Source organism: Watersipora subatra, chromosome 2 (assembly GCF_963576615.1).
Source record: "Watersipora subatra chromosome 2, tzWatSuba1.1, whole genome shotgun sequence".
NCBI lineage: Eukaryota > Metazoa > Bryozoa > Gymnolaemata > Cheilostomatida > Watersiporidae > Watersipora > Watersipora subatra.
This window is the reverse complement of record NC_088709.1, coordinates 63,929,673-63,941,789: the sequence shown is the minus strand read 5'-3', so window position 1 is coordinate 63,941,789 and position 12,117 is coordinate 63,929,673. Positions and strand designations below refer to the sequence as shown.

At 35.2% G+C, this 12,117-nt stretch overlaps 1 protein-coding gene across 1 annotated transcript; it reads left to right on the top strand.

The window, feature by feature from the left end:
* Positions 1-7,808: 7,808 nt before the first annotated feature.
* LOC137386969 (large ribosomal subunit protein P1-like) lies at positions 7,809-10,718 on the top strand. The gene is made up of 3 exons (XM_068073218.1): positions 7,809-7,994; positions 8,290-8,476; positions 10,595-10,718. The coding sequence occupies exons 1-3, from the start codon at positions 7,923-7,925 to the stop codon at positions 10,663-10,665; spliced, it is 330 nt and encodes a 109-aa protein (XP_067929319.1). The 5' UTR covers positions 7,809-7,922; the 3' UTR covers positions 10,666-10,718.
* The last annotated feature ends 1,399 nt before the right edge of the window (positions 10,719-12,117 follow it).

Here is a 12,117-nt window from a genome sequence, read left to right as displayed (position 1 = left end):
CAGACAGACATACGAAATACACATGGACATACTGTGAGAAATATATATATATATAGCTATACAATCACACCAATAACTTGGTACTCATGTAGACACTGAATCCTGTTCCTTCTTTCTCTATACTGTATTATCATTTCAACTGTTGAGCTTTATGATAAGCTATTCTAGAGCGATCCAAGGTTTTCAATAGTGTCATAAAACGCTTCGAGTTTTTAAGAGATGATAACTCCTAATATCGTTAATCTACACACATTGGAGTGATAAAATGCTACAAACAAGTTATGCTTAGCATAAGATGATACGGTCGAATCCAAATAAGGAAAGAGAATATAATTTATGCTGTGTTTGTCACATAGAATATCAGAAAATATAACACAAAGCAATGTTTTAACCAAGGAACTAGACAAAGACAATACCTTCAACTGCCAGCCAGCATAGACAGACTGCTTTGAACTAGATGATAACTGTAACAGCCTGTTTTAATACTTTGGCAGCTTGGCACTTTGTGAAGTCTGAGCCCAAACTAATTTGGAGAAATTTTTCTCACCAGATCCTACGGCATAGTCAACTCAGCTTCATAGCCTTGTTTTCTGTATTTCCAGTTTATGTGTGATTACAAAATTTTGACCACTCTGGGTGTATATATTTTGGATATATATCCAAAGTTTAAAATTGATTAGACATTTAGCCAAAATACCGAGAGCATTTCCAACCAGCCAAGAAATGAAAGATTGTTGCTAACAGGACACTAGTTTTTTTTGTAATCGGCTTGTACTGGCTTTTTGTAATTTTTTACTCATGGTTTACATAGGGTTGTGAACTTTTGGTTGCTTTGCGTGGTATAAGTTTTTAGTATAATCAAAGTTTCAATTCTATTGGGCTATTTAACTCTTAAGATGTTTCTGAAATGCCGAAGGCACTTCTAATCGACTTTGACATATACAGTGGCTGCCACCAAAACATTAGCTCCTAATGACACAACGATCGAATTATCCTAATCGTAGATCCTAATGATCGAAATTCTTAGTAATAAAAAAAACAGGCAAAACTAAAAAACTTCTCTTCAGCTACAAAAGATTTACTCTAAAACCATTTGTTTTTTATTTATTTATAAAAAATATACACACTTTATCAGGTTCAGGGTGTATCAACCACTATGTTTCTTCAGTTACCCCTGAAACAGCACATCTTATTGAAATATCCCTGAAAGACTGAGGGTATGATCAACTGATTCAGAAATAAGAATGGCAACTGACAGAACAATAGTCTCTAATAACATACTGATTGACCGTTTTTGGTAATGAAGTACCAAAATGAGATAAAACTAGAAAGCTTCTTCTTTTCAACAAGAGTTTTATACTAAAACTAGCTGTTGTTCTATTAATAACAAATATACTCACTCTATCTGACTCAGTCTACTGCAATCATTATGTTTCTTCAGTTATCGCGGAGAAAGACCGAGCTATGCTGTTCTTGACAACGGCATCTCGCGTACTTGGATATATAATGGCCATAGAGAACTGGCTTATATGCTCTCGTATCTCAAGAAAGAAACTTGAGTGAAATTCTGCATGTATCTTGATTTTCTTGTATGTTGGAGCACTCGTTATGTTGAAGCACTCGTATGATGAGGCACTCGTATGTTGAAGCACTTGTATGTAAAGGTATGACTGCATTTGTCTTTATTCATAACAAATATACACACACTATCAGACTTGGTGTACTGCAATCATTATGTTTCTTCAGATATCTCTAAAACATCTCTTCTTGAAGAGCATGTGAAAAAAAATGTTGACAATATTTGATTTTTACTTTTTTCATCGAGTTCTAAAAGTTTAGAGCTTGATAATGATATTCAGTTAAAAAAGAGTTGTGCTATCTTAATTACTTTCACAGTCGATGGAAAGTTGATAACACGATCTAGGATCAGGAGGACTTACTTCTAGGTATGTATAAGATGTATGTATTTATGTATGATGCATGTATGTATAAAATTAGACTTAAATGTTTTACCAAAGTATGTCTATCAGTTCAGCATATCAGTCGACGGAGAGTAAACAACTCCAATTGTCCCAAAGCTCAATTTCACTAGCTACATGTAGGTCTCAAATATCAACAGACATAAACACACATTATACAAATGCGTAAAAGACTAAGAAGAACTGGACATAACCACTTAGTAGCAGTTATGCTATCTTCTACACTGACCTTTGCTAAAGATGGATAGCAAGAATAACCAGGTCTACAATCAAATTGTATCTAAAACTTACACTAGCAACATGAGTACAGAGTATAAACATTTTGAAGGTCACACAAATAAAGCAGCAGCAGGCAAGCATATAATCTTGTAACAAGTTATAATTAAACGCACTTTTCATGACAACTGACAGCTGATAGCAGGTAATTGCATGTATTTCCGTTTTTGTTGCCTCCAACTTTCTTATAGGTTGTGGCCAATTTCATTTGTCAAGTATCATGCCATCTTCAACATAATAAAACTGTTTTGTTTCAATAATACAATATAGTAATAATAATACAGCACACAAAAAGTTGAAATTCGGTGTGCTTTTTATTATTTTATTGGTTTTTATAAAACTATAACTTGACTGAGTAATGACTAAAATTATTCATGTCAAAACAAGTTTGACAAAGATGCCATAATATTCAATCCAGATGTTAAATACTCCACATTGTCACGGAAAAACAAGTGTAAATGGAGTTGTTTCTCACATAAATAGCAACAAAAACTGGTTGACTTGAATTCTTGTGTTAGTTTCTATTATACCAACACAAGAATTCACATCAACCAGCTTTTTTTATTATTTTACTAATTAAAACAGTGTTCCACAGAGACCAAGTTACTATTAAGTGCTATTGGTTTTCTGTAAATCTGCATATATACATTATATATATACATATATATATATACATATATATATATATATATATATATATATATATATATATATATATGTATTATATATATTACTTTATTGGCAAGAATTTCATTTCAAATAAAAATATTTTTCAAGTTATGCCATACAACAATGATAAAACACAAAAAAAAGAAAAAATTGCAGCAGTTAGCCACTAAAATCGAATGAATAGTTCGACAAATAGCATTTAAAATGCCTTTCTCTGCTAAAAGAACGGATATTAGGTGGAAGACTATTAAAGCACCTGGCAGGGATATTTTCATAATGATTGTTAGTGATTGTATGCAATTTGTTCATATCACGTAAGTTGAAATGAGTTGAGAACCTGTAATTGTCATGTAAAAAATGAGGACACAAACCATGAACAATCTTGAAACCTTGAATGGAAGTAAAATAAACATTAGGCATAGATAAAGTAAGAAGATGCAAAGATTAGGAAAGAGCATTAGTTGGAATAAGATGCACTGGACCATGATGTAGATTTGCAATTAGCTAAAATGCTCTTTTTTGCAACAAAAATAAATCATCTGCGACAGATTTTGGAGCTAGATTAAAATAAATGTATATATCATAAATAATACAGCAAAAGATAAACTGATAATAAAATGCAATATCTGTTTTCGGTAAATCTATATTCATACCTGGAAACTTGTTATATGTATAATCTCATAGTATGAATTTATCAGATTGTGCTGCAGTGTGTTGATTACAAATATATTTATTGTTTTAGTTTCATTGTTGTAATTTTTTATACAAATCATTTGTCGGTTTTAAAAGTAATATATTAGAAAGTCTTATAAAAGTAGAGCAATAATAGTCAATGGTTTGTTTTAGCTGCATGTACAGTGCTTGTAACCACGAAAAGCCACAGCAGTCTGTGTAGAAAAAAGCAGCAATGCTCTTAAAATAGGAATGAATTGACTAAATAAAATATGTTTGTTTGTTTTTATTTACATTAAATCGTAACATAACAAAATGATAGTAAAATTAAAGTGCAACAAGGGCCCATATGCGCAGTAGCATGGCTGTTCGAGGCACAGAGCCTGAGTTAACAGATAAGATAAGATTGTTAATGAAGAAAACAAGGTTGTCTAAGCAAAAGAAATCAAAACAGATTTATCCCAGAGAGTCCAGCAAGTACTGCTTTAAAAGCAGCTCTAAAATCATCATGACTACTAATTTTCCTTAGCCAAGTTGGCAATGAACTCCATGCTGATGACACCAGTAGAGGAGGAGGGTGGAAGAGGTAATGAAAATAAGGAATGACGAGTGTTGTAATGTGTTGACAAGTTAGTTTGAAGCTAAAACCCACGCATCAAAATATCTATAACAGTCAGGGCCAACTAACAGGACCCGACCCAGTTCTGGATTTTTTTTTAAAGTATTCAATGGGCCTTCACATTTTACTTGGCAGATTTTATTTTGAACTGTTTGTCTTTATAGTACAATATTGGCAGTCAGGTGTGCTGTGAGAGATCATCACGTGTAATAACTATACATTCAATTATTACACCATTGGTGCAGCGGTAGATTGGTGTCTACCAAGCTGAAAGTTGTGATTTCTAATCTCGTGTGATGCATTTTTTTCTCAGCCTCCAACCATGGCTTAGAAGGGACAGACTGATGAACAGATGAACACGGCTCCTATTAAAGTAGTTTTTTTCTAGCCATAATCTACAGTTGTTTTTTGTAATGTCAGCGATGGCAAGTAATATGAAAGTGAACTCATTCAACAGTTCACAGGCAAATTTATTGCTACAGAACCACCAGTTTTGAGCTACCACAATTAGATAACTAAGTGCATTAAAACAACTGAAATGATTGAAAAAGTTGAACTTGTGACACTGCCACAAGTTGGCAGTGTCACAAGTTGATACTGCCACAAGTTGGCAGTGTCACAAGTTGGCAGTGTCACAATTCGGCAGAGTCACAAATTGGCAGTGTCACAAGTTTTGCAGTGTCACAAGTTGACAGTGTCACAAGTTGGCAGTGTCACAAGTTGGCAGTGTCACAAGTTGATACTGCCACAAGTTGGCAGTGTCACAAGTTGGCAGTGTGACAAGTTGACAGTGTGACAAGTTGATAGTGTCACAAGTTGGCGGTGTCACAAGTTGATACTGCCACAAGTTGGCAGTGTCACAAGTTGGCAGTGTCACAATTCGGCAGAGTCACAAATTGGCAGTGTCACAAGTTTTGCAGTGTCACAAGTTGACAGTGTCACAAGTTGGCAGTGTCACAAGTTGGCAGTGTCACAAGTTGATACTGCCACAAGTTGGCAGTGTCACAAGTTGGCAGTGTCACAATTCGGCAGAGTCACAAATTGGCAGTGTGACAAGTTGACAGTGTGACAAGTTGATAGTGTCACAAGTTGGCGGTGTCACAAGTTGGCAGTGTCACAAGTTGATACTGCCACAAGTTGGCAGTGTCACAAGTTGGCAGTGTCACAATTCGGCAGAGTCACAAATTGGCAGTGTGACAAGTTGACAGTGTGACAAGTTGATAGTGTCACAAGTTGGCGGTGTCACAAGTTGGCAGTGTCACAAGTTGATACTGCCACAAGTTGGCAGTGTCACAAGTTGGCAGTATCGGAATTTGGCAGAGTCACAAGTTGGCAGTGTCACAAGTTGACAGTGCCACAAGTTGGCAATGTCTTTCCGCAGTGAACCTTTAACTTTTTAGCAAAGTTTAAATCTCACTACTCCTATTTGGTCATTCCTTATCTAGAGCAAAACAGAACATTTCATTTGCTTACTATAATAAGAGCCGTGTCCGTCGGTCTATCCGATTGGTTGGAAATTGAGAAAAAAATATTGCCTCGTATTCGTTATTGCATTGGATTCAAATGCCCAACATTCACCTTAGTAGATCGACACTCTAACACCAGCACCTATCGACCACCTTATCACACTTTAGAATAATCATGCAGATATTCATTGCGATCACATACGATCATTACAATCACATACAGTCATTACAATCATTACGATCACATACGATCATCCCGATCACATACGATCATTACGATCACATGCGATCAAATACAATCATCCCGATCACCAGATCACATACGATCATCACGATCACATACGATCATCCCGATCACATACGATCATCCCGATCACATACGATTATCACGATCGCATACAATCATCCCTATCACATACAATTATCACAATTACATACAATCACATATGATCATTACGATCACATACAACCATTAAGCCCATGACGATCTCTCAAGGTGAGCAGGACTGTCAGGGTAATAGTAGTAATTGCATATGAATAACTAGTAGAGGCTAAAGGAACTGTGTGAAGCTAAAATCTACGCATACCAAAGAGACCAGTTATAGTCCAGTGTTTTCCGTTTTACATACCATCGGTAGGGAATGCATGTGGAGGTGCAATAACTGTCATTCAGCATTCACTGCCAAAAAGAAATGCTAAAACATCTTTGGTTTTATAAGTTATGCACTTTAGTTTGTTAATATTTCCTAATACTGTTGTGTAAAGCCATTTTTCTTACCCGACTGCTAAGTGTCAAAGTTTACATAATAATAAACTGCTGAAAAATTCAGTACTGTATTTAATTAAGTATCTAGGTCCCATCATCATCTAAAATGGAATAAGTTAGTAGTTTTATTCTCAAGTTTTAAACTGTAGCTTATTTTTTATATAGAATAAAAGAAAACTGATCGTGTAGCGTAGGATAGCCAATTTGTTTTGATAATGTAGTTGGGATGATCAGTTTGATAGAATTGCTCAATGAACTGTTGAGTTGATCACTCTGATTGAGGTAAAATAATGCCATATGCTCACACAGAAGCTCACAAGAGCAAATGTAAACATACCAAACAACATAACAAACATCTTATTAGTAAGTGTGTGTGTGTGTGCTTGCATGTGTGCGTGCTTGTGTGTTTTATTTCATCAATTAGTAGAAATACAACATTAAGCAAAACTAATAGTATAGTAATAATATTGATTAGGTCGAACAAAATAATGAAGCTTAGTTCCTATTGATAAGGTGTGATGAGGTCCGCATGCGCAGTAGCACGGCAGCTAGTCGAGGAGCTGGGCCCACAGGAATTGGCAAACTTAAACAGCAGGTCTTCCCTCTAGCAATCTAGGTTTAACAAATGGCTTTTCATATTAACTCTAAAACTAGCAAATGCAGAGCTTTTGCGTAAGTCTATTGGAAGACTATTCCATCGTGATGGTCCGCTGTACTCGATTGTTTTTTTACTTGAAGCAGTATAAATAAAATAATGGTAAAGGTAGAATGGTTTCTCCAAATCTGGTGTTATAGTGTGAATCCTTCTTGGTTTCGTCATAACTTGAATAAAATTTTGAATGAGCTATCAAAAGAATTTTAGACTAATAATGTTTGTCAACAGGCAACACAGACAGCTGAACAAACAGGGACCGAGATGGAGTTAGTGGTGGTTAATTAAATATTATGCGCATTAGATGCTTTTGTGATATTAGTATTTTTTTAAATAACAAAATGGAGCATTTTCTCAGGACTAAAAACACTAGGTGTACACAACATTCAACTAGCTGTGCATGGCCATTTAAAAGTTTTGCTGCTGTATCACTTTTGCAGCATCGTTTGCAACAAAAATGCTTATTGAAATTTGGCCGATTCATAACCACATTATTGGACATAACAATTACGAGTTATATCCACACCCGCAAAGAGCCCGCGAAAATAACAAAAAACTTAATGCACTGTTAATTCAATTTTTTAATTACTTTTTTTAATATAAATATTTACAAATATGTTTTGCTAACGTTTTGTTTTTGTAAAATGATACGTTTGACAAAAACAGAAACGCGGAGCAAAATATATCGGATTTTATCAATTCGGAAGCGTAAAGTATCCTTTTCCGATCTGCAAGGCTGAAGTTGTGCTGTCCTCCTTGGAGCTAAGGTCGAAATCGACGACGTACATCTCTCTGCTCAAACATCATTCGCGAAGGCTTCACTATGTCTACTCCTGATGAACTTGCTTGCACCTATGCTGCTCTTATGTTGGCAGATGATGGCGTCACTATCACAGTAAGCATATATTTCATGATCATAGCAGTATTACCCTGACGCCACTAGCTATTAGATTGTTACGCTAGCTTCTAATCGTTAGCTTAGATTATTGACACACGGATAAACTGATGCGCACATGCTACGCGAAGTTTCGTTTGTATTATTACTGTATTTATTTATGAGTTGCGATATTCACCCTTAACTATTTACACTATAATTTTTAGTAGTGATCTGAAGAGTTTTGCTTTAATATTTCAACGTGTTGTATTTATACTCAGTTAGTTCGTATGAGAAAACTACTGTACTACCATAGGCCGAGAAAATCAACACCATCTTGCATGCAGCCAAAGTAGAAGTTGAAGCCTACTGGCCAGGACTTTTTGCCAAGGCTCTAGATGGTATGGACATTAAAGATCTCGTCTCAAATGTTGGCTCAGGAGCTGGCGGTGCTGCTGCAGGAGGTGCTGCACCTGCTGCTGGTGAAGCTCCAGCTGCTGAAGGTATGTCTTATCACCAGGTTATGTACGAGTTAGTTTTATGGTAACACCCTTGGACACTGGTCTTCGCTGATCACTCTTGTCATGCATTTGTTGCTTTGATTGAAATATATGCAAGTCTGTTTAGGCTAACTCAGGGGTCTGCAACATTATCTGCTCAAAGAGTCGTTAGAACCCGTTTCCAGCAAGAAAGAACGCGGTGGGAACCGCAAATCCCCTTTGATATTTTATATTTGAAATTAAACTACATGTAATGTTTTTGTTTAGCTTTTAAGGCTTTTATACCATGTTTACACCATATAACGAAAAGGTGTGGCATGTATAATGATCTAACTGCTGAGAAAACAAAAATACACTTTTGCAAAGAACAATGAAATAACTAATAATAACTTGAATGTAACTTGAAAATAGTACGTTGTTTTTAAGATTACTTTCTCTGAACAAAACGTTTGCAAAAGTTTACAATAAGATTTTTTTTGCAAATTCTTACATATTAAGCAGACTGGTGAGCCAGCAGTGAAAGCAAACAAATCAGCCCATCTAGGATAATATGATCTATTTTCCTCTGTTTTATTTTTTTCACAGTATTCGCCATAGTTTGCTCACTTGGAGTAAAAAAAAATCAAGAAATGTTGTGTTGGCTGGTGTAATTTTTGGCGGTTTTATTGGCCCATAAATAATGACACATAACAAGCGACAATGTTTGATTTATCACCATAATTACAATTTTTTTACGTTATATTATAAAAATATAGTGATAAAACTTGTATTTTTATGAATTACTTGGTATATGATGAAAAAGAAAAAAATTCAAAGTCGGGGGAGCCGCATTAAGGGAATAAAAACGCCATATGCGGCTAAAGCCGCAGGTTGCCGACTCCCTGGGGTAGCTAAAGGTTTTTGGGGCTCTAATGCAATACTGACATGAAGCGTATGTAAAAGCAGGTGTAATGAACATAAACAGCTACATGTAACCCACAAACTCATGCAACCAGTTTAAAGACAGAATGCTATCAGTAATAGAATGCATCTAAATAGTTGTAATTACCTGAAGTGTTTATCAATGTCTTTGGGTTCTGAGCGAAATGATGCCACATACAATTTGTTATAATATTTGCTCTAACACCGATGGTTTCGATATAAAACAAATTTTGAAGCAGATTTTATTCATATGTTAAGGTTCAACTACATTAGTTATATTTTTTTAACTAATACAGTTGAACATTGTCATACGCAGTTCATGTAATCTGAGATGTCAGAATCACTTGTCATAATCGTCATCATTTATTAAAAAATAAATTGCAATGCAGATATACTGTATTTGTTTTAATTTGTTCCACAACTATAGAACCTGATATGTAATACTTGCTTGAAGTACTTAATAAAGAGATTTTTATTGTTATGTTGCCGTATTGGCACACAAATGAGGGTATAGGCTCCACCTTATTTTAGTCCACAAGTGAAGGTGGTGATATCATATATGGCGTAACTAAAGGGGTGGCTACACGACGACTGAATTAAACTTTTTGTTTTTGGAAACTGCGGTTGAAATGAACAACCTGTATGTAACTTACATGTGAAGCAGTCATGTAACGACTTAAGTTATGCTCAATTTGGATTTAGCCAGGCATCACTGAAACCTGTATTTGTTTGGGTAACATATTAGCGAAAGCAGTTTATTTCGTTTACTAGTCATTGCAGTAAACAAATTTTTCTCCCCAATCTGCGAGCTTACAAGCTAGCCATAAAATCTAATCGTATAAATATAAAATTACGGAACGGAACAAAAATAGCTGGAATGATGCTATTTCTTGAGTTCTGTTTATTTGCGAAGTTCTGTTTAGACTCCAATCAGCCACTCGTTAAAAACTTTACTTAATCCAAGACTCGCGCGCCTCAAAAGATTAGTTTCTGTTGCGTTTGACCACGACTTAACAATAATTTCAACAAGTTGAATTATCAATTTTCTTGATAACAATTTTTATAATTTTTTCGTTTCATTTTTTATTGCCAAAACTATTTTCTAAAATTTGGTTTTAAATAATTATATGTAGGAGGTGATGAAAAACCAGTTGCTTTGTGATTTGGATTTTTAACAGAACCATGACTTGTTATTTACAGAGAAGAAAGAGGAGGTGAAAGAAGAATCAGAGGAGTCCGATGATGACATGGGTTTTGGTCTTTTTGACTAAACATGTGCCTCACTTTTATAACATCTTTTGACAATAAACTAAAAACATCGACACTCCTTGTTATGATTTTGTGCCTGTCAAATCGTCAAAACTTTGGTCATCAAGTCAACAGTAGAGGGAGTATATTTGTGAATTGCTTTGGCAAAAGTATCATTTGTCAACTTTAGCAAATTCAGACTACTGATTTTAGCTGACAACCAAAAAGTTTTATGTAATATTGTTATCATTGTACAAAACAAGACAGTATTAATAAGTTGTGCTGAGGCATTTGTGCCACAGCTTTAGGCACCTCAAGTTTCTGCATTGAGCTGGTATGACATTTTATCATGATCGTCTAAACTGGCTGCAGTCAAGCGTTCGTGATTTCTCCCTCCACATCTTCTGTATATGTCTTGCTTGTGCTTTTCGTGCTTCTGCTTCGGTCCATAATGAATTGCTCATATTTATTGGCTCTGCAACCACAGTACGATTTGGGATTGCAATTAAACCATAAATTTATGCGGCTTGCTTTAGGTGTCAATGTGAACTGTTTGATACAGGAATGACTAGAACATCACTGAAAACTGCTATTAATCTAATTTTAATGGAGAGATTTTTAATCCATCAGTATCTTAGGCAGTAAGTCTGGCTGATAAGTAAACTAAGACAATTCATTTGAAAAAATGGAATGCTATTGGTCATCAAAAATCAATTTTTCATCGGCTATCTTGACATTTTCAAAACACACATTTTAGCTGTCAGTTCTTCACATGCGTTTCCTTAGACCTCCAACAAATCTCATTCATTTTTCAAATTAACCCCAGCCAATGTTCATTGTGAACATAGCGGAAAATCAAACGGTTACCTGGAAATTTTCGCATAGTCTTGGTTGATATTATAATTGCTTTGCTATTACTATAAATGCTTCACTGCCAAGTCTACCCTTTTTAGAACAGTTGATTTACTAACCTGGGGGTGATGGGGGCAGTTCTACAGTCTTTGGCCTTGCTCGTGACATGTTTGCTGAAACAACAAATTCTAACACTATTATGCTAGAAGTTTATATAAGTTAGCCAGGGCCGAACAAGTGGTGTCATATATGTTGAATTATGCTATCGTTAGTTTTTTGTCTTTAAACTTATGTGAGGCCTTAACTTCACAATAGTATATTTTTAAATAGTTGATGCGTGTCTTCCATGTAGCGATGGTGAAGTATTGTTACAGCATGAACCATAGCAGATTTTTTTTTGGAATTTTAGCGTATACTGGCTATTTTCGTGCACATAAGAACTAGTGTATCATGCCCTATCCATATGTAAAGGAAAACTGGTTAGTATCATTGCTCTTTAGGCTATGAAAAGCAGATTTGGTTGTCACCCCATACCATTTTTCGTTAATGCAATCTTGGAACATTTTGTTAGCTGAAAGAAGGAAAACCCTAGCTATACTACTGTAACAGAAATTAAGTTGATG

Bases quoted from the DNA above. Each gene is read 5' to 3' on its own strand.
- LOC137386969 (XM_068073218.1), top strand. From the start codon at position 7,923: ATGTCTACTCCTGATGAACTTGCTTGCACCTATGCTGCTCTTATGTTG. The intron at 7,995-8,289 runs GTAAGCATATAT...GTACTACCATAG, and splicing joins ATGATGGCGTCACTATCACA to GCCGAGAAAATCAACACCAT. The intron at 8,477-10,594 runs GTATGTCTTATC...TGTTATTTACAG, and splicing joins TGAAGCTCCAGCTGCTGAAG to AGAAGAAAGAGGAGGTGAAA.